Genomic DNA, 22,573 nt, shown 5'->3' on the forward strand with positions numbered 1-22,573 from the left:
CTGGGCGGTGGCCTGCAGGTGGACCGGCGGAGGACCACACTGCCTGGCGGGTGGCGCGGTCGCTGCGGGGACGGCAGCGGGCCACGGTCCCCCAGCGCTGCAGGGGGCGCTGTGGGCCGGGGCGGGCCGGGGCTGGGCGGCGGCCGCTCCTGGCGAGCGCGGCCCCTTTTCCGGGTTTCCTCCTCCTCCTCCTCCTCCCTCTTCGCCGCCGTCGCCGCCGCTGTCCCTCTCCCGGCCGGTGGCTGCCGCTGCCGCTGCCGCTGCCTCTAGGGGCCGCGAGCCGAGCGGAGGCCGCCGCGGAGCACGAGCCCCGCCGTCCCGCCGGCCGCCGCAGGCCCCGGGCCGGCTCGGCGGGCGCCCCCCGCGCCCCCCGGCCCGAGCGTCCGTCCGTCCGCCCGCCCCCGCGGGCCCGGCCTGGCGCGGACGCCCGCCGCCGCCGCCGCCGCCGCGCTCCTCCTCCTGCTCGGGCGGCCCGCGCCCCGCCGCCTCCCGCGCCTGCCGCCCCGCGCCCCGCGCCGCGCCGCCGCCCTTGGCGCCCCGCGGCGCCCCCCGGTCCCGCCCGCCATGCCCGGCCCGGCCGCGGGCAGTCGGGCTCGGGTCTACGCCGAGGTGAACAGCCTGAGGAGCCGCGAGTACTGGGACTACGAAGCCCACGTCCCGAGCTGGGGGTAAAGCCGCCGCCGGCCGCCCCCTCGCGCGAACCGCACCCGGCCGGCCGCTCGGCCTCGGGGCTGGCAGGGAGGCCCGGCCCCGGCCGCACGTGTCCCCGGCTTCCCCTGTCCGCCCGGCCCTGCCCGGCCCCCGGCTCAGCAGCCGGTGGGGAGAAACGTGGGGTCAGGGGTGGGGACCGCCCTTCTTCCTCACACTTTGGGGTTCTTACGGGATGGGAAGTCCATGGCTGCCCTCTTGAGCTGTTAACATCTCTACCTTTTTCACTTTTCTGAAATGAGGCTGGGTGGGAGGAACATTTTTGAAGATGTGCAGGTTCTCTAAAGCAGGCAGTGGCTCCCTGGAGGGTGTGAAATGAGGGGCAGGTGCTGTGGAGCCGAGGGCAGGGGGACACCCCAGTACCAACCGGGCGGATGCTTTGCTCGGTCCCCTTAACGTGGACCGTAAGGTGCAGTATCTACCCTTGCTCCCCAGGTTAGAAGGAGTCAGTTAGGTTAGGAGCAGAGTGAAGGGAGCCAAGCTACTGTGGGGCTTCCATTTAGGGGACGAGTTGATGCGTAACATAGGGACACTTCCAAATGCTTGATTAATGGAATCGGCCAGACGGATGTATGGGGAACATAGGCTTGCTTAATCCCAAATCCTGGCATTTATGTGTCTCTCTTGCCTTTCACAGTAATCAAGATGATTACCAACTGGTTCGAAAACTTGGTCGGGGCAAGTATAGTGAAGTATTTGAGGCCATTAACATCACCAACAATGAGAGGGTGGTTGTAAAAATTCTCAAGGTGAGTGTCCTATGAGTGGCATGTAACATTTTCCCCCACAGGGCCAAAGGACCAGCTATTCCAGAATGAGCAAGCCAAGCTCTCTCGTATCTCCTGGAAGGTAGCCCCAAAGCACTGCTTCCACATGTTCCTCTAAACTTTTGAGGAAATGTGCAGACTGGTCGAAACTCTTGAGTTTGATAGGTCAGGAACATTTGAAGTTGTAAGATGTGGGCTTCTCAACTTGTGAGAGGGCCTCTATTTGATACAGAATAAATACGTATTCACAAGAAAAAAAATAGATTTTGTGGGGAGAATTTGTCAGTAAAGGGATCCTTCATCATTGAACTTCTCTGCTCTGAATTAATCCAGAAAGAAAGTTGTCAAAAAACTGGAGTCCTTTCAGAGATAAGTTAAAAGGCTAGAATACAGAGTAACTCCCCCAGTGGATACTCCCATTTCATTTAGCAATACAATTCCAGGTGGGCTGGCTACAGCAAGCCAGCCAGTGAAAGAGATGTGGGACAACAGAAGAGTCCATTCTAGCCACTGAAATAATAACTGGGACAAAACTGCATGGCAGAGCCAGCCCTCTGAGTTTGATAATGATAAGGCTGTTATCACTCAAATGAAGACATGATCTTAATGAGCATGAGGAGTCGGCCAAGTTTCTGTACAGGTGATTGAAGATTAAATGATGTTTTATAGGCTGTACGGGAAGGTGATCCTTAGGACCTGAGCGGTTCTTTGTGTTGTCAAGATCATTTAATGCACTCGCATGTCACGTTACTATCTGAGCAGTTCTTCATGTTAGATCATGTATGTGTGTCACTAGTGAAAGACAGAACACTGGAAAGCGGTAGTACTTCACCTGATTTTCGCAGTGGCCCAGTGGAGGTTCCGTGGAACAAAAGTGTGGGATTGGAAAGCTTGTGCCCTGCTTTGGTCCATGTTTAACTGTAGTGTGGATTTTAGCATTCTGTGAAACATCGTTCAGAAAAGCGACTGCTGCTTTTGCTCATTATCATCCTGTCCTAGTGATGAAGGAGCAGAGTTGCTACAGGGACAGGTGATGCTGCCTCTGCTGCTAAGACACTGGGTGAGAAGTAAGAGATGGTGTCAGGAACTTGGCCCTACTAAATGTGAATTGTACACAGAAGGTCTGTAGTAATGGGGGCAGGGTGGTAAGCAAGAGAAATGTTTCTTTCGAGGAACTTGCTAGGAACCATACACTTTCATTACAACATACACATAAGTGTTTTTAACAGAAGTTCCTTCAGACATTTTAATTTTAAGGTCTAAGCAAAACAAATTGTAGTTAGAATATCTGAATTCCATTGCTGTACATTTGGAGGATTAAATTGCCAAATCTAAAGCAATCCAGGGAAATGTCTAAATGTCTGAGCAATAGCATTTTTAGAATAAGTGCAGTTTCCTGTGGTCTGTTTTAAAGGGAACAGCACTCAGGTATGTGTATGAATCCCAGTGTGTTTATTTAGGGAAGCATAGTATTACTGCTCTTGGATCATTCTTGTGAAGAATTTCAGAGGTTAGTTGCTTGATAGTTTTTCTTCTGCTCTGAAGAGGCTTCGCATATATCTATGAGTCTTGTATGGAAGCTGCTTCAAATTGTTTTTACAGATGGTAGACCTAGACACAGAGATGTACCTGACATCACTGTTGCAATGACCCTTCCTTCACCAGAGTTCTTTTCTATTTCTTCATGCCTCTCACTGTTGATTTCAGCATTGGATTATAGGCTCTTAGCTTTGAACAGGGGAAGTTCTGGGGTTCTAGCATGAGCTTTTGATACCCTAGTTCATGAGCTGTTTGTTTTTTTTTTTTTCAGAGGGCAGCCGAAGCACCTTACACTCATTGGTCAAAGCCCTATGGCATTTCATGTAGGTGTTATTCCTATTTGAAGGATAGAATAAGAGACCACTAATGTTATTGTTATTTTTGTTGTTAGGGATTCAAAGTATTATTTTTCAAAAAGAAAAGGGTCTTTATTCCAAATTATACTTATTTACTCAAATAAGTTGAAGTTATAACTAAAACCTACTATTGTGATATCTGGTCATAGTGCCGGCTGTTCATTTTGGGGCAGTCTAGGAAAGGCTTCCTTTTCACGTAAGCCTCCTGTATTTAATCTACAGGAAGGAACTTAATGCACACACAAGGTGCCTGCACTCAGTGACACTTCCTATCAGTCTTTGTTATTCAGTCACCACAGTTGGATGCAGAGTGATCATGGAGGGCTTTTATTTCAGTTAATTGTATGTAAGCTCTCAAATATTTTATTGATCAAGGTATATTGAGGCTGTTCAGGGGCTTTACAAATTTAAAAAGCTGCTAGTGAAAGTTTTGTGGGGTTTTTTTTTTAAATAAGGTAATACTCTTATTAAAGTGGTTTTTTTTTGTTTTTTTTTTTTGTTTTTTTTTTAATTAATGTGTGGGAAAGTGAACATGTATGAAAGTCTGAGGTTAAAACTTCCTAATAGAGAAGTCCTGTCTCCCCCGCCTCCCTGCCTCAGACAGGGTGGCGTTGTGTAGTCTGAAGCTAGCTCTGTAGACCAGGCTAAGCCTCCATCTGCCTCTGCATCCCAAATCTGGGATTAAAGGATTGTACCACCACCCCTCGAGAAGTCATATCTTTTATTTTTCTTTTCTTTTTTCCAGGGGTGTAGTGTGGTGTCAGAAATTGTATTAAGGAGAAAGGGGGAAATGATTTTTAAAAAAAGGCTTATGCAACAAGCCAGAAAGCTACTTCAGTGTCAAAAGTTTCATCTTGATCATAAGCAGTCAATTCTTCTGTTCTTTCATAGTACTTAGAAAGGTGTACACAGAAGTGAACTAAAAGCATTAGTGAGCTCTGCCTTTGTGTATGGATCACAGCACTTCCTGGGGTCCTTGAGAGCTTTCAATTAAACTAGTTTCCTAAGTAGATGTCAAGAGCAATGCTTTTTTTTTTTTTAAACATCCAAAGCATTTTGAACCAGTGCTGCAGTGGCTTAGAAATCTTCATATAAGACTTCCTGATAACAGCATTATTTTGTATTATAAACAGCTTGGCTACCCATTGCCCTCCTCCCTCAAAATTAATTCTTTTTTTTTTTTAAGATTTATTTATTTATTTATTTAGAACACAGAAGAGGGTGCCAGATCTCATTTCAGATGGTTGTGAGCCACCATGTGGGTGCTGGGAATTGAACTCAGGACCTCTGGAAGAGCAGTCAGTGCTCTTAACCGCTGAGCCATCTCTCCAGCCCCAAAATTAATTCTTGACTAAGGCAATGATGGAATTAAAATTTGTCTTAAATATGTTTAACATATTTGTGGGTTGTTTTGAAGCTGTTGTATTGCTGGGACTGGGGAGGTTGCTCAGTTGTAGAGCACTAGCCCAGCAAGCTAGAGCTCCTGGATGTCGTGCTCACCAACTCTCCCCATATCAGACAAAACAAAATAGAAGAGCGACATTTCGGTTCTCTCTCTTTTTTTGAGATAGAGTTTCTCTGTGTAGCCCTGGCTGTTCAGGAACTCTCTCTCTAGATCAGGCTCGCCTTGAACTCAGATCCACCTGCTTCTGTTTGCTAAGAGCTGGGATTAAAGGCATGTGCCACCACCGCCTGGCAAAATTTTGGGTTCTTAAAAGATAGTTTTAAAGGGGCTGGAGAGATGGCTCAATGGTTAGGAGCACTGGCCGCTCTTCCAGAGGACCCGAGTTCAATTTCTAGCACCCACATGGCATCTCACAGCTGTCTGTAACTCCTGTTCCAGGGGATCTGGTGCCCTCATACAGACATACTTGCAGACAAAACACCAATGTTTGTAAAATAAAAGCAAATTTTCAAAAAGGTAGTTTTAGTCGGGTGGTGGTGGCACATGCCTTTAATGCTAGCACTTGGGAGGCAGAGGCAGGCAGATCTCTGTGAGTTCGAGGCCAGCCTAGTCTACAGAGTGAGTTCCAGGACAGCCAGGGCTGTTACACAGAGAAACCCTGTCTTGGAAAAAACAAACACACAAAAAAAGATAGCTTTAAAAGGAAGATGGGCATTGATGACAGCTCTTTATTAGTGATTTAGGTCAGCTGGTGACCTTTGTTCTATACAAATGGTGGTGTAATGTGGTGAAATTCTTCCTCCTTTGTCTGACGTAGGTCTCACCCTGTAGTTAGGCATATATACCAATCTTCCTAAAGCAGCACGTTAGTGGTGGGTTCGCTTTTTGTGAATTCTAGTTTTATCAAATGTCTCATGATAGAAAGAGTAATTATTAAAACAGTATTGGAGTATTAGTAAAAATAAAGTATTAGAAATTATGTGTAAACTGGCCAGAGCTGTTTGTAATACTGACATTATAGGGACAAGGTGGAGTGTGATTAATGTGTGTTAAGCAGAATCACAGAATGTACTTGCCTAGAATCTATTAGAAGCAGCTCCCAGAGAAAGAATGTGATTTTCTTAAGGTCACAGAGTTAGTGCAGACACCGAATAGGAATCTATGTGTCACAGAGGAAATTGAGACGTTGGATAGTTGACTTCTTGGTAATACTGAATTGTCAAGGAAGTAAAAAGGAGTCATTTCTGATGTGTGGAGTCACTCTTCTGAAGGGATGGGTGCGAAGTGGCACTAGATGCAGACACAGTTTGAGTAGGTTCTGTGCCCCCAGAGCACGTTCACACACGCACAGCCTTAGTGTTCTGTTCACTTTGCTCTCTTGCTTTGAAGCCTTGGTGGTGTTTTTGTTAGTGCTTTTGTTGTGTTTGTTTTTTATTTTAAAATCACATTTCTTTATGTGTGGGGAGGCACCCGTGGGGCAGGTGTGGAGTCAGGATGACTTGTGGGTGTTGGTCCTCTCCCTCCACAGTGTGGTCCCCAGGACTGAACTCAGGTCCTGGGGTTGACAGCAGGTGCTTTTACCTGCTGAGACATCCTGCTGCTCCTTACCAAGTACCCTGACCAGTGCTTCTCAACCTTCCTGATGCTGCGACCCTTTGATGTAACCCCTCTAATACAATTCTTCAGGTTGTAGTGACCCCCTCTAATACAGTTCATGTTGTAGTGACCCCCCAACCATAAAATTATTTCATTGTTACTTCATACTTAAGTTTTCTACTATTATGAATTGTAATGTAAATATCTGATATATGACCCCTAAAAGGTCATGGCCCACAGGTTGAGAACTGCTGCTTTAGACATCTTTGATCCACACAGTTCTTTAGGTTTCATAACAATTACTTCCCAGATTTTGGGGTGTGTAGTTTAATTCCCTTCATATATTAGAGATAACCCGAGTGTGAACCGTATGTGAAAAGTATACAGTGATAGAGAGTTCCTATCCTTATGCATGGCTCAAGGCTCCATGTAGCATTGACAACCTCATTTCTGGATCTATCACTTCATAATTAAGTGGTAGACTGTTAGCCATGTGAAAAAGAGGGCAGAAGACATGGAGTTCTAGATTGTTCATTTATAACCTTTTTTTCCTCATCTGTTAAAGTAGAACTATATGAAGTAAAGTTAGAAGGGTATGTAGGTGATAGTATTGTCAAAATCCAGTGTTTTTCTTTCCCGAGTGTGCCCAGGAAGTAGACTGCCTGAATTTAGATGTCAGGTCCAATACTTAGTTAGCTCTATGACATTGGATGATTTGGGTATACTGCAGGAAGAAAATTAATTCATCTCATAAGATTAAATATACTTAATAAGCTTGGTGCTGAGAGAACAATATGAAACAATAATAACAGTGTTACAGTTGGACTAATTGGACAATTTTAGAAGCAGAGTCAATAAAGGGGTTGTAACATTAACTCGGTGAGAGTAAAAGTTTGTGCTCTGTGCTTTGCCTCTCCCCCCTTTTACTCATAAACATAGAACTCACCATCGTAATCGTTTTTTAAGCATGCGGTTCATGGCATTAAATGCATTCATAATGCTGTTAGCACCATTACAGCCATCTATCTATGGAGCTCTTTTCATCTTGTAAAACTAAAACTGTACCCATTAAATGATGGTTCCCCAATCCTCTGTCTTCCCAACACCTAGCAACCACTATTAGTGGTTTGGTCTACTTGGGTATCTCATAAGTGGAATCATAAAGCTCTGTCTTATAACTGACTTATTTGACTTAACATGTTGCCTACAATGTATTTATACATATAATACCGTTTACTTTTTGCTAGGCATGATGGTTCATGCCTATAATCCCAGCACTTGAGAAACTGAGGTAGGGGATTACCTTAAATTCAAGGCAAACCTAGACTTCAGTGTAAGACCCTGTTTCAAAGAAAACTAAAAATAGAAAAAATGATTTCCTTCTTTTAGAGGATAGTAAGACTTTATCCATTCCTCCATGACCAACACTAAGCTACTTTCATGTGTTCACTCTTGTGACCAGAGCTGCTTTGAACATGGGTGTGCAAATGCCTCTTTGAGCCTATGCCTTGCTGCTTTTGGGTGTATATTCAGAAGTGTAAATTTGTGGTTTATATGGTAATTTATCTCCCTATTTATATATAGATGGTATCTCTATAAGTTGCCCAGGCTGGCCTCGAACTGATGATTCTTCTACCTCAGCCTCCTGAGTGCTAGAATTATATGCCTGTTGCCACCATGCCTGACTAGTTTTTCTCTTTTGAGGAACTTTCCACAGTAGACAAATGCCAACAGCAGTATGTGAGGGTTCTTTGTGTGCGTCCTCATCAACATGTTGTTTTCTCTTTTGAGATGAGGTCTCACCAGCTAGGCCAGGCTGGCCTTGAACTTGTAATTTCCCATGCTTCAGCCTCCCAAGTGTCAGGATTAAAGGTATGTGCCATCACACTAGCTAATTTTCTTTCTCTCTCTCTTGGTTTTTCGAGACAGGGTTTCTCTTAGTTTTGGTGCCTGTCTTGGATCTTGCTCTGTAGACCAGGCTGGCTTTGAACTCACAGAGATCTGCCTGGCTCTGCCTCTTGAGTGCTGGGATTAGGCTTAGTTTTCTTAATGTCTTGTCACTTGGATTTGATACTTTGCTTTTCTTCTTTGGTTCTGAGAATAATTCTCCTCGAGGAATTGGTAGTGTGATTAGAATGAGACTTGAAAGGTTAGAGGAAAATTGTTGTGAATAACATTGTTGAGCTAATATATTTATTTAGGTCCAATGTAGTGGTTTTCAGAGATGTCTGAAAATAAGGAAATAGATGTCAGCCCGACTAGCTTTTTTCCCCCCTCCCTTCTCATTCTTCATTTCTGGCACCCATTGTTGATTAAATTCTTCATTGCAAGTGATAGATTAATCCCTTCGTTTGGCTGCCATTGGTTTGATAGTGGGATGAAACTTGTGGCTGTATTACTGTCTGTCTTGAATTTATAAAACTAGTTGAACTTGGGAAGAAATTTAAAAGAGGTTTTGCCCTTGATACCTACTGGAAAGGATTAAGGTCCTGATTCCCACCCCCTTTCTAAGCAAAAGTTGACGAATTGCCCTTAATAAATACTGTATTGCAATTAATACTGTCATTGTCCTCAGCACTGGTTCTAAAGGAGCGAAGCTCTAGGATGAGTAAGAAGTTGATGGGTCTTGTGAACGTCTCCTTTTCTGCAGTGTGTCACAAACATTTTTTGTTATAAATTTTTTTAGATCTGGGTAAGTAGACAAGACATTCTTTACCCTTGGGCCACTTTGAACAAGGCTCTTGCAGATGGCCAGCACTGCCCTTCACGAGTGGAAAACCTTCAGAACAGACACTTGGTCCTCGTTACATCTTTGGAGTGTACATCTAAAACATTTTCAATGTCATAAGTTTTTGTAGTTAAAACTTTTAATGTTTTTCTTTCCTTTAAATATTTTCTCAACATATGTGGTAGTATACACCTGTGATCAGTGCGCTAGGGGCTGCAACAGGAGGATGGCAAGTTCACTTTTTTGCTGCTTTATCTACTTTGAATAAAAAAAATTCAATATGGAAAACAGCTAAACCAATGCCATTTAAATCTTTGAACTAAATACCATCTGAATAATACAGATGAGTGTGAGTCTTGTTAGCATGCTCAAGGTGATTTCTGCATGCTGTTTAACTGTGGCCAGTAGGAATGTGCTCTGTACAAGAGTCAGAGCATCTGTATTTCTATAAAACTTACAAAGCTTTTAAAGGTGTCGGTGATCCTCCCTGATAAATGTTCTTTTGCTCACTGGTTCCATTTGTAGAATTAAAAAGATCTCCTTTACTCTCCAGGCTCTTCAGTAGTTAGCTTCTGGAATCTTCCTCAGGCTCAGAGCAGTACATGGAAGCTGATGGAGCTGCTTGCTGCCTGGTGCTTAGTGCTTTGGAGGGGTGTGTCCCGGGTTGTGGGTCACTTTCTTTTTTGAGTCTTTTTGGTATCTGGCAGCATCTGAGGACTCCAGCTGCTATGGGCTCCACTGGACCATTTCAGAGTTGCTCAGCTGTTCCCCACTCTGCTCTGGGGAGTTTGGGGGCATCAGAATGTGCTTCAGCTGCACTGTAAGTTCCCTTTAAACATGAATAACAGTTGAGTCTTTCTGGGTTCCAGGAGCTGCCCTCCTTCCGGTGTTGATGAGGAAGTGGCGTTGACATGAAAGCACTGTGTGCTGCCCATCCCTGTTGAGGGGGTGTTGTCAGGAGCAGAAGAGCTGTCTTGACTACAGGGTTCTGGCTGCAGGCATTTGAACAGGAGTGCTATTACCTGAGTTTGGATGGATAGAAGATAGCCAGCCAACTTTTGTCTTTTAACATAATTTCAGAATTAACAAAGTTATGAGTCACCAGATAGCCTTAATTACAAGGAGCAGAAGCAGAGGGGCTTCTCTGTGGTTGGAAGCCAGCCTGGTGTACATAGTGAGTTCCAGGACAGCCAGGACTGTATAGAGAGACCCTGTCTCCAAATATGTAGTTAAAACAACAACAAACTCCAGACATCTTTCACCAGATTCTTCAAATGCTGACATTGGCTTTATCCTTCTCTCTTTGTTTTCCTCCCATAAATATACCACATATGCCACATCTATACATATATAAACCACATTTATGTAGACAAATATATGTGTTCAGATGTGTATGTAGATATAGTATAATTTTCATGTTTTTTTCTGACATGTTTTGAGAGTAAATCACAATCATACTTAAGTACTTTAGTATTTTCTTTAAAACAGTGGTTTCTCACACAGTTCTGTAGGATCATGTTCAAAAATGAGAATCAACATTAAGCCAGTGCTGTTACCTAGTCTATGGTCATTTTTATTCATGTTTGCTAGTTTTCTTTATAGCACTGTCACCGAAGGAACATCTCAGCTTGTGTGTTACATTCAGTTGTCTTCTGTTTTAAATCTGAATTAGTCGCTCCATACTTTCACGTTGTCATTTTTTAGGCCTGGAGGCTACTTGCCATGTATGTGTTCTTCCCTGGCTGTTTTTAATTGGTTGTATGGTACTTGATTTCCCCCAGATGTTGAGGTCAGTGATTACAAAGACCAAGGAAGTAAGGTTCCTGGGAGAGATAAGGAAGAGGTGCCCTAGCCATCCGTGTGCTGGGAACCCTGGCAGAGTGGAGAAGTGTGGCAGCTGGCTTCCAGCACACAGTCCGTATGCTCCCCGGGTGGGCACTCTCAGGTGGTGCTGTGCTCTTTCTCATCTTCTCCTGCTGTGTGTGTGGTGTGTGTGTGTATCCTAGTGGAGGCCAGAGGACAGTGTTGGTGTCCTGCTCTATGGCCTTCCACCTTACTCCCTGTTCTTTTGTGTGTGTGTGTGTGTGTGTGTGTGTGTGTGTGTGTGTGTGTGTGTGTGTGTGTGTGTTGGTGGTGGTGGTTTTTTGAGACAGGGTTTCTCTGTGTAGTTTTGGTATCTGTCTTGGATGTCGCTCTGTAGACCAGGCTGGCCTTGAACTCACAGAGGTCTGCCTGGCTCTGCCTCCCCAGTGCTGGGATTAAAGGTGGGCGCCACTGCCACTTGGCCACCTTACTCCCTTAAGACAAACTCATTGACTCTAGAGCTCACTGTTCATTCTGCTAGGCTAGCCGCCAACAAGCTGCAGCCACACCTGGCTTTTCCATAAGCACTGGGGATCTGAACCTAGGTCCTCATGCTGGCACAGCTCTCGTCTGCTGAGCCATGTCTCCACCAGCCCACCTTCCCTGCTCTTGTTCAGGGATGTTTCAGTAACCAAGAGGTTATTTATTTATTGTCTCTGAGCTTTAAATAATTACATTTACATATGCTGTGTGTTGGATTGAGGGAGAGCACACTCCGTGTGACCGTCAAGAGGACAGATTGTGAGAGTGAGTCCCGCCGACCTTGTGGGTTGTAGGGATTGAATTCAGGTCATCAGGTTTGACAGCAAGCACTCTTACTGAACCATCTTGCAGTCCTCCCAGCCCAAGGCATTTTAGATATTGTATTACCATTTCATGGAAAGTCTATGGGCCTCTCTCTGCCACTGCTATTTTAATAACAGTGTTTTAACAAAGTAGTCCTTTTCCTTAGCAGTCTCTCCCTTGCAAAATCCAGAGGTAAAGAGGGTGCTGCCAGGCAGTCAGAGTGCCAGGCCTGACTGTTGCTTCTGCTCCTGTTAGCTGTGACCTTGTGTGAATAGCTCCTCTGCTGCTGACCTTCCTGCGTAGAGGCTTTGTGAGGGTGAATGGACTTAGGTCAGAGAGTTAACGTGTGTCTCTCGCTGTCCTGAGTGACTTGCAGATCATTGATTATGACACACTTGCCTTTTCAGAACTGCTTTTAAACTTGTTGACTTCAGATCCTATTTCAGACAGGAAATGATATATATATATATATATATATATATATATATATATATATATATATATATATATATATAGGAGTCTTTCTAAGAAGACCTTTAATTTCCCGTCTTGTAGGTTGGTGGCTTAGCAGTTAGTAGTCATTGCTGGATGAGATCAGTTTTCTCCTTTGCTGAGCCAACAGCTTTCTCTCTCTAGGAATGAGATCTGTTGGGAGAGTTCCTGGCTCTGAGCTGATTAGATCCTCAATATTAAGGAAGTGGGAGTGGCAACAGGAAATGGGAGCCAACAGCTTGGAAACAAGTTTGTAACTTGATGTCAGTGAACTGGCTCTTGCCCCTAAAGACACAATTACATGTAATTCATTGGAAGAGCAAGTGTCTGGCCATTTTGTTTCAGTTTTTCCGTTTGTCCATGATCCACAGCTGTTCAGAGCTATAACACACTTGGCAGTAATCCAATAAGCATGCATTTATTTTTAAAATACGACATGGATGTTCAAATTTGCTGAGTGCCCTAGCTATAACTACTTAAAGATCTTGCCACATAAGCTATAAACTACAAATTATTTAACCTAAAAGTTTACAATGGGTAAACTCACTTTTCCTCATCTAATTTAAGTGTATTCTTTAACACAACATAGGACACAGCAAACGATCCGTGCTGTTGCCTTAGCATTGTTTAAAGTTGTATTTATTATGTCAACTTCAAAAGAAGTCTCACTTCTGATTACTCTTGTGTATTTAAGCCAGTGAAGAAAAAGAAGATAAAACGAGAGGTTAAGATTCTGGAGAACCTTCGTGGTGGAACAAATATCATTAAGCTGATTGACACTGTAAAGGACCCTGTGGTAGGTGCCTGGTGGCTGGGGAGTGTGCTAGTGGATTGGGGTGGGGTGTTGTTTACCACCCAGGGCCGTGTGTGGTGCTGCATAATGGACTGATGGCACTAGTATTGACTCCTGAGTGGGTCTGAAACCATACAACTGTCATGGCCAGTGATTAGCTAACTCCTACCACTAAGTGCAGTCTGTGTACAGAGAAGAACCCTGCCCTGATTTGTTAGCTGTTATTGCCTGTTTCTTTGATTTAGCCCCCTGAAGCTTCTCACTGCCAGTTTGCATTATCTTACCTCATCTAGAATGTTTGTGGATTCTAGTGTAGAGAACTAAGCAGGTCCCAGACCACCAGTCCTTTGAGAAAGAAACCTTGCTGTTTCATATGCTTGTCTCTAGTTCTGCATCTACCACAAGGAGCCTCATGTTGCAGATGTACAACTTAAAATGTATGCATATTTTACAACTCAAATGCTTGATTTGGGGCAGGATGGCACAGTAGGTACAGGCACTTGCCAGCACTTGCCATACAGGCCTGGTGACTAGAGTTTGATCCTTAGAAACCACATTAGGGTAGATAGAACCTACTCCACAAAGTTGGCCTTTGACCTTGGTTGGTGCCATGGCGCATGTGCCGACACACACAGATGCACATACACATTCACAGTAATAAAATTGTTTAAAATATATCAAATAACATGCTTAATTTTGACTTATTCTAGGGGTGCTGTTTACTTTTGTTTCCTTTCCCTAGGGAAAAGTGACAGTATTTTTGATTGGCTAAGCTTCTATCCTTGCAAAATCCACTTGGGTGCCACTTGTATCCTGTTTCTTTTGTCCACCTGCTTTATCTGAGATTATTTCCCTGTTCTCTATGGCAGTTTTATAGAAGCAAAAAAGCAGGTCTTTGCTTCTGTATGCTGAGGATGTCCTCATACTCTTACAGCTGGCCTTCTGTAGGCCAGGCACTGTGCTGAGTATTTAGCTGTATCACACCATTTAATCCCCACAGTGATCCAAGAGATCAGTATTGCTATTGTTGACATTGTACTGTTATGAAAACAGAAGTCTACAAAGGCTAAGTAATTTACCCAGCTGCACAGTAATACAGCATGAGGAAAGATTTTTCTTTTGGACCCTGATCAAAACTAAGAAGGGATGATTATGCACCAGTTTATAACTGATTTCATTAAATAATATATCCCATCCTACTTAGTTCAGATTGGTGACTAGCCCTGAACTGCTTAATGTTTGAGGTTAAAATGGGTATTGTCCACTTAAGAATACACACACACACACACACACACACACACACACACACACACACACACAGTATAGTCTTAATGTTGGAGGTAAAAATTGATATTGTTCATTTAAAGAACAGAAAGAGAGTGAGCGAGCACAAATGTGAATTAGGTTATAGCTGAGTTGGTATGTGCCTGCTAGCATGAATGAGCCCTGAGTTTTGATCCCTAGAAATGCGTAAACTAGGCAAGGTGATGCTTGCCTATAATTCCAGCACACAGAAAATGAAAGCAGGATGATCTGAAGTCCAAGATTGTTCTCAACTACATAGGGGATTTAAGGCTAACCTGAGCTAGAGACCACTGTTGGGACACAAGACTTCAGAAGATGGTACTAGGCACTAAACCTAAGGGCTTTGCACATGGTAGACAAATGGTGTGTGTGTGTCCCTTCCTTCCCTCCCTCTCTCCCCTTCCCCTGCCTCTCCCTCTCTCCCTCTCTGTTAGCTGAACCTACTGATACCTGACTTAATGTTTGTAATTTGTTAACATGTTTGTGTAATACACGAGTTAAGCAAAAACTTGAAGCAGGGCTTGAGAGATGCCTCAGTGGTTAAGAGCAGTTGTTATTTCCAGAGAACCTGAGTTTTATTCCCAGCACCTGTGTCACGTGATCAAGCACCAGCTCCAGAGGAAACAGACACTTGGCCTCTGAATAACTGTACTCACATGCACATAGCAGACACATACATATTCGCCTCATAAGTCTATTCTTGAATAATGTAGGTGGAAGTAGAAAGGGAACCTTAGCCCCTGGATTTGAGAGGATCAGGCTTACTTGAGTCTGTAGAAAGGTCAGATTCTTGAGGACAATGTTAGATCCATTTGTTCTCAGTGCTCTTGGGTTCCATTGCCCAGGTAAAAATGCGCGCGCTTGAGAGGGGGGAGGCACGCGAGCACGTTCTCACACACACGTTCTCACACACGCACTCTCTGTGACCCACTCCCTAAGAACCTATGCTTTGTCCTTGAGCTAAAGTTCCCAGCAAAAAGATTTTGAGATGACTTTTTATTTCTGTAACCCTTAAAACCCATGCTTTTCTCCCAGTTTTGAAACACTATTTCTGCCAGTTAGCATGATTTTATTTCTCCTAAGTAAACCCGACATTTGCAGCTCTAGACTTCTACAGGAAGTACTGAACTAAACACTTTACTGATTGCACTAAAGACTCTGGTGACTTGAGTTTTATGGGAGCATATATGGTATATGCTGTGTACCTTGTGCAGATGAGCGGGGGTCCGTGTGTTTGGAGGCCAGAGTCTTCTCAGTTAGGCTGACTGCTTATGAAGCTTCTGGGTCTTCTTGTCTCCATCTCTTGGGGATTACAGCACCCAGCTTTTGCATGGGTGCAGCAAACTTTTACCCACTGAGGAGTCTCTTCAGCTACAGTACTTTCGAAAGTTGGATTATAGATGTTCACCTCTGAGCCCAGGTGATCTTTTAAGAGCCTGAAAAGACTTAACAGAGTATGAAAACTGGGTCAGGTGCATCTCGTTTGCTAAACCAAGTTGAAAGTGTGCAGCGCCTGATACAGATGGCAACTTGGGATGTTGCTGAGTGTAAATTCTAATAAAATTACTAATAGATTAATCAGGACTGCTGCTGGGTCATTCTGGGAATATCTCCCTTTTTAAAACTTTACATATACACAGACATAAACAATATATACAGAGCATCTTGAGTTATCACTGAGCAGTATTCACCTTTATGCCAACCTGTAACCCTGCCCCTCTCCTGCCTCCCCCTTTCCCAGTTATTTGAAGCAATCCAGACATCATAAGTACTTCAAAATAAAACATCAACAACAACAAAACAGGGTTTTAGGGCTAGAGAGATTGCTCAGCGGATGAGAGGCCTTGCTGCTTAGCCTGAGCTCAGGTCCTAGTTCTCCAGCTCTATCTAATCCCCTCCTGTGGTCTCTTTAGAGATGGACACACAAACACATAAATAAAGAACAAATCTAAAAAACCCAGGCTGTCCCTAATGAGAGAACCTACTTTTTTGTCTGTGATGTTTGAGGGTGGGCCATTACAAATTGTATTTATTACTGTCTGAGTATCTAAAAAGAATCACTGTTCTCTCTTTCAGTCAAAGACACCAGCATTGGTATTTGAATATATCAATAATACAGATTTTAAGGTGTGTATGCTTCTTTTTGGCATGGGGTTAATGAGGGGTGGGTGGGGGTGGAGTGGGTACTGCTTGAACTTAAAATCAAAGCAGTCAGGGATGATGTTGGTGAGTCAGATGGCAGCGTGGACCCCAAATAGTGTAGACCTTGGTTGGGGTTCTTGAATTTTGAGGAGTTACTTATTGCCCTTTGACTTGCTTTCTTTTTTTTTTTTTTTTTTTTTTTTGTTTGTTTGTTTGTTTGTTTTCCGAGACAGGGTTTCTCTGTGTAGCTTTGTGTCTTTCCTGGAACTCACTTGGTAGCCCAGGCTGGCCTCGAACTCACAGAGATCCGCCTGCCTCTGCCTCCCAAGTGCTGGGATTAAAGGTGTGCGCCGCCGCCGCCGCCACCACCGCCCGGCCTTGACTTGCTTTCTTAAGGAGTTAGCTGCACTGTGGGGTCCTCTCATCTGTAATATGAGATGTCATGCTTCATCTGTAACATCCCTGTTTTATACAGCACAGTTTAGTGGACATTAACTTTGATTTTCCTGAGATCTGCATTGTTGATAGGAAAAGATAAGTGGATACAGAGCTTCTGTGAAGGAGTCATTGGATTGAAGCTGCTAAACATGTGTTCATACACTCTGCCCAGAGCAGTTGATACCAGACACCTAGTTCGAGTCGCTGTTGTCAAAGAACCCTGTCCTAGGGCACTTATATTGTCTTATTTTGATCAGAACATACTATTTTATACTGAAGTTTTTTCTTGTTTGTTTGGTTTGGTTTTTTGAGACTGGGTTTCTCTGTGTATCCCTGGCTGTCGTGGAGCTCATTCTGTAGACCAGGCTGGGCTCGAACTCTGCCGCCTGCCTCTGCCTCCCAAGTGCTGGGATTAAACGTGTGTGCCACCACCACCCAGCTATATACTGAAGGTTTTTTTGTTTGTTTGTTTGTTTCTGGTTTTTTTGTTTTTGTTTTTTTGAGACAGGGTTTCTCTGTGTAGCTTTGCACCTTTCCTGGATCTCACTCTGTAGATCAGACTGGCCTCAAACTCACAGAAATCCACCTGCCTCTGCCTCCCAAGTGCTGGGATTAAAGGCATGTGCCACCACCGCCTGGCCTGAAGTTTTTAAGATAGTGTCTCGTTTAACTCATGTTGGCCTCAGACTTTATCTCAGGCTCCTGAGGACCAAGATTACAAGTGTCTGCCAGTGTTCCCAGCTGAAGCATTCCTTTAAAAGAATGTTTTAAATCTTGTCTGATTTTTGAGACACTCTCTCCCAGGTTTGCCTGGAATTTATTATAGTCTTTCTGCTTCGGTCTCCTGAGTACTGGAATTATAGAAGTAAGCAGCCATGTGCAGCATTAACTTGGTTTATGAATTTGTTTTATTGAAACTAAAACATGAACCTACTAATGAGGTTTCTGGTGTTAAGATGTACAAAAAGAAAACCTTTTTTAGAACACAGTTTGAAAACAATATATATAAAAAACAAAACAGTGATGTTGATTTTCCAGGGGTATGAGAGGACTTGAGGGTGAATACAACCCTCTGGCAAGGAATCAGACATTTGGGAGTTTGCTGAGTTAGAAGCTAGAGATAAAACCATCTTGTCAGTTGAAGATGCAGGTATCCAGCATCCATGCTGCAGGTGAAATGAAACAACCTTACTTGCACATATCATTTTCTTGGGTAATCTCTCTAAGGGTATCTAATGAAAACTAAGGAAAGAAAAGGCATTTACTTAAAATGAGTAGTGAGTTATTTTTTTGTTTGTTTGTTTTTTCTTTTTGAGACAGGGTTTCTCTGTGTAGCTTTGTGCCTTTCCTAGAACTCATTTTGTAGACCAGGCCGGCCTCGAACTCACAGAGACCCACCTGCCTCTACCTCCCAAGTGCCGGGATTAAAAGCGTGCGCCACCACCGCCCGTCTTAATGTACTCTTCTCCTATTCATTTCTCATTACCCTTATTCCCCGATTAAGGATTTTAGGGTTTTTTTTTTTTTTCTTTTTCTTTTTTTGGTTTTTTGAGACAGGGTTTCTCTGCGTAACAGCTTTGGCTGTCCTGGAACTCGCTTTGTAGACCAGGCTGGCCTCAAACTCACAGAGACCCGCCTACCTCTGCCTCCCAAGTCCTGGGATTAAAGGCGTGCGCCACCACCGCCGGAGAGTAGTGAGTTTTATACCCAATGCACCTTTTCCTGTATGTAACAAATACTTTGTTGTTACAACTCCTTTACAGATGAAATCAGTGTGGCTTCAGCATTTTGTGTTTCTCAAAAGTGGTGTCTGCCGGGTGCTGTATCAGGGTTCAGTGGGGAGTTGACAGGAATTCTAACATCCTGGGAAACCCTTAAAGGAAGTATTCTGAAGACATAGATGCTCTAATGGATGCTCTTTTAAAGGAATTGTGGAGATCGGTGGTTTTGAGACTTGGGTATATGAGAATATCTTTTATCCTCACTTACGTCTTCATTGGGGTGTAATCGTACATTGAAATTCACGATTTCCTCAGTTTTGAAGTGTTTGTTCCAATGTCAGCACTGGAGCCCCTCCTCTTGGATCTTATAGATTTTTTTCCTTTCTTTTTCTGGGAATGTTTAGGAATTTCTCTTTGTTCTCAGTCTTCTGAATGTCCAGACATGTGCCTTCCTGTGGGCTCCTTTCATCCTTTATTCTGTATTCTTGCTGGGCCTTTTCCATCTGACAGCTCATGGCTTTCCGTGGTGTCAGTGTTCTTTGACATCCGCCCCTCTCTTGTTCTCACTGTCTAGAATATAATTCAGATGTTAGACTTCGGTGTGCTTTAGAAGTCCGTTTCAGTCTCTGAATTTTTAAAAATAGTGTCCTCTTCTCTTACGCTTTATGTAATATCTGTTTTCTCATAGAGATGATTGCATTTTCTCCCCATGCCTTTCACTTGTTTTTCTTCACAGTTTTGTTGTTTGGCTCTCTAGTTGCTGCCCTTGTTTTAGAGTAATGCTCTCACGGGCTGTTGAGGACACTCTGGGCTCTTGGTGGTCTCCAGTAGAGGGCTATGCAATCTCAGTGGCTGGCTGGCTCCAGCTTGCTGTTTGCTCTCTTTCAGACTTAGCTGACTCTGTCCATGTCTGGGCCTTTCGGTGCTTCTTAGTTTGAAGCTCTGTGCTTATGGGCTCCTCACTGTTGGCTGAATTTTCAGCTTTAAGTCCATGAACATGTTTTCTGGCTTCCTACTGTTGTCTCCCTCAGTTCTGGAGTTCTCCTTCCCAGGCCGTAACTGCTTTCCTTTAGAGGACCTTCAGGCGAAGCAGAGGGTGGGAATCCCCTTTCAATACTGAACCATGCTATTTTGGTCATCCTAAAAGAACACTAAATATCAGGTAGAGTGTGTTTTGGAAGGATAAATGATGGTGCTTAGATAATTAGTTTCTTTTCTGGATAGGATGACAGGTCACAAATGAGCAGTCTCTTGGTCTTTATGTCCGTAAGGATTTTTTTACTTTGTACTGTGTCTGCCTGAATGGGAAAGTTTGGTTTTCCTCTTCATCTTTTTCCCTGTTAGTGTGAAGTGCATTAATGACTGGCTTTAAGGGATATCCAGAGGGTGTCTGTCCTGGTTGAATGTCAGGGTGCTGTGTGACCGTGACGAGCTCGGCTTATGCTGTGGCTTGGTCTGTGTGTTCACCTAGCACTGACGTCCCTCTGGCACAGGGCCTTAGTTCCATCACCAGTACTACACGACAAAATAAAAGCAGCAGTGCTGTGTGCTCACGTGGCTTCGTGACTGTTGTTTTGGACCAGTTGATAATCAGTTTTGATCGGTAAATTTCCTTCATTATGCAGACATCTCATTTTGGTATCTAGGTGATATTACGTTTGTAAAATAAGTTTGGGCAGCTTTTCCTCATCATAGTCTCTGAAAGTGTATATGCAGTGTGTAAATCTAGGCAGCTCTCCTCCTAACTTCTTATTTGTCCATGTTAGATGACAGTTTTTTAATTAGAAATGCAATTTTAAGCCCAATACTCAGGCTGCAGAACCAAGCAGATCTCTGTGACTTCGAGGTCAGCCTGGTCTACAGAGTGAGATCCATGACAGGCCCCAAAACTACACAGAGAAACCCTGTCTTGAAAAACCAAAAAAAAAAAAAAAAAAAAAAAGAAAGAAAGAAAGAAAAAGGAAATGTACACTTTAAACTGGATTAGGAGTTTTTCTCCCAGACTTTGCACATCAGCCACCTCTCAGCACTTTGAGTAGCCATTCGGTGTTTTGACGTCCTGGCTGTTGCATCTGTCCTTCCCTCCCATTGCTAGCTTGTCTTTTTGCTGAGTCATCTTGGAGTTAGCTGGACGTTATCATACTTGGTTCTTGAATGGGCTGTTAATGGAACCTTAGCATTTTCCTGTGTTAGCCACAGTGTTCAAGAAGTTTAGTTATTTACACTGTAATCCATCTACTTCCATGACCTTTTTCAGAACTTTCTCAGTAACTATTGCCCCCATGACTTTTAGAGCTATATGTTTATGAGTATATGGTTTAAGATCAACTGGGGTTTTCAAAAATTCCTTTATCGTTGACTCCTAATTTGATTGTACTTGTGTCCAGAAAATAGGATACATCAAGGTTGTGCATCCCTAGTCTACAAATCTCAAATGTGAAGTGATGCACAGTATCATTATCACCCCACAACGTAGAAAATGGGAAGCACACCATGAAAGTTTTGTTTCATGACCAGAACTATTTAAAATATTGAATGAACTGGATGTGATGCCTTTAATCTCACCACTTGGGAGACAGGTAGATCTCTGAGTTTGAGACCATCCAGGACTACATAGTAAGACCCTGTCTCTTAAAAAAAAAAAGGTTTGGATTTGCCTTTGTTCTGTATATGTGAAACACAAATGGATTTTGGATTTTGTCCAGATGTGGCTGGAACATCTACTCCTAGCACTTGTAAGGCAGAAGTTGAAGGATTAGGAGTTTGAAGTCAACCTGGACTACATGAGACCCTATTTCAAAAAATAAAAATACCCCCAAAACAAAACCATAAATGAATTTTATGTTGGGTCTTGTCACCAAGATACTTCATTATTTATATGCACATGTTCTAAAAGCTGAAAAATACCATATCCAACATTGGAAACAAAGTGTGGTGGTGGCGACCACCTTTATCCCAGCAGAGGCAGGGGAATCTCTGAGACCAGCCTGGTCTACAGGGCGAGTTCCAGGACAGCCAGGGCTACACAGAGAAACCCTGTCTTGAAAAACCACTTTTGGTCCCAAGCACCGCAGATCCCCGGCCCTGATAGCGCTGGCTGTTTGGAGCCTGGTGACGTCTGCTTTGTGATTTCAAGTGGGTCATGTTTTAACCCGTGATGGCTCCTTTCTCCTTTTCCCTGTGTTTCACTTCATGGGAGAGGCACTAGCTTGGTCAGTTCCCTTGAAAGCGACCGGTTGTTTTCTGTTTGTCAGTGTTAGACAGTGAAAGAAACACAGTGGCCCTTAAGAAGACAGAACGTTAAAAAGAAATGGGAAAGTCATCTCTGAGAGTTAGTGTGACCACTTAACAGCATACCCCTCAACTTGAAAGTGTCTCAAGTGAGAGTTGGATGTGGTGGCACACACCTGTACTCCCAGTGCTAAGGAGACCAGATAGGAGAATCTAAATTCAAGGCCAGCTTGATCTACATAGTGAGTTCTAGGTCAGCCTGAGCTGTGTAGAAGACCATGTCTCAGAACAAGTCCAAAGGAAAAGGTATCTGTTGAGACATGTTAGTTATCTATACATTTAGAATGTTACAATTAAAAAAAAAAAGAATAAAATAAAATGAACCTAAGTTTTAAGTAAAAGACATCATTTGAACATTGAAGATTGGTAAGACTAAATTGAGCTTCATTCCTGAGAAGGTGGTGGTTCACCCACCTTGATATTTTTGAGGAATAGCAGCACCCTGTGCTAGCTGGTCCTGTGGGGCTTATAGACTGGATAGTTCCTCATCAGAGGAACCAGTGGACTGCAGCTAGAAGTCATTAACATTTTATCATTTCCTTGTAAGAATTGTGACATTTTCAGGTTGTAACATTTATTTGCTAGATTGAAAATGTGTTCTAGTTCCTTAAATTTCCAAAAACACTGGGTTTGGGGGGGGGGG

General features: G+C 43.5%; 1 protein-coding gene across 4 annotated transcripts in view; it reads left to right on the plus strand.

Moving 5' to 3' along the window:
* The first annotated feature begins 229 nt into the window (after window positions 1-229).
* Csnk2a2 (casein kinase 2 alpha 2) overlaps window positions 230-22,573 on the plus strand; it is a 42,362-nt gene continuing 20,018 nt past the window's right edge. Inside the window, exons 1-4 of one of the 4 annotated variants that reach the window (XM_076571620.1) lie at window positions 230-609; window positions 1,346-1,457; window positions 12,935-13,036; window positions 16,415-16,465. Coding sequence is in view for 3 of the 4 variants with exons in the window: in XM_076571621.1 (XP_076427736.1) it covers window positions 565-668; window positions 1,346-1,457; window positions 12,935-13,036; window positions 16,415-16,465 (369 nt within the window). In the remaining variant the exon portion in view is untranslated. Of the gene's footprint in view, window positions 669-1,345; window positions 1,458-12,934; window positions 13,037-16,414; window positions 16,466-22,573 lie in introns of all 4 variants that reach the window. The other 3 variants (XM_076571621.1, XM_076571619.1, XM_076571622.1) reach the window with 3 other exon arrangements.

The sequence above is a fragment of the Peromyscus maniculatus genome, chromosome 5 (assembly GCF_049852395.1).
Source record: "Peromyscus maniculatus bairdii isolate BWxNUB_F1_BW_parent chromosome 5, HU_Pman_BW_mat_3.1, whole genome shotgun sequence".
Lineage (NCBI taxonomy): Eukaryota > Metazoa > Chordata > Mammalia > Rodentia > Cricetidae > Peromyscus > Peromyscus maniculatus.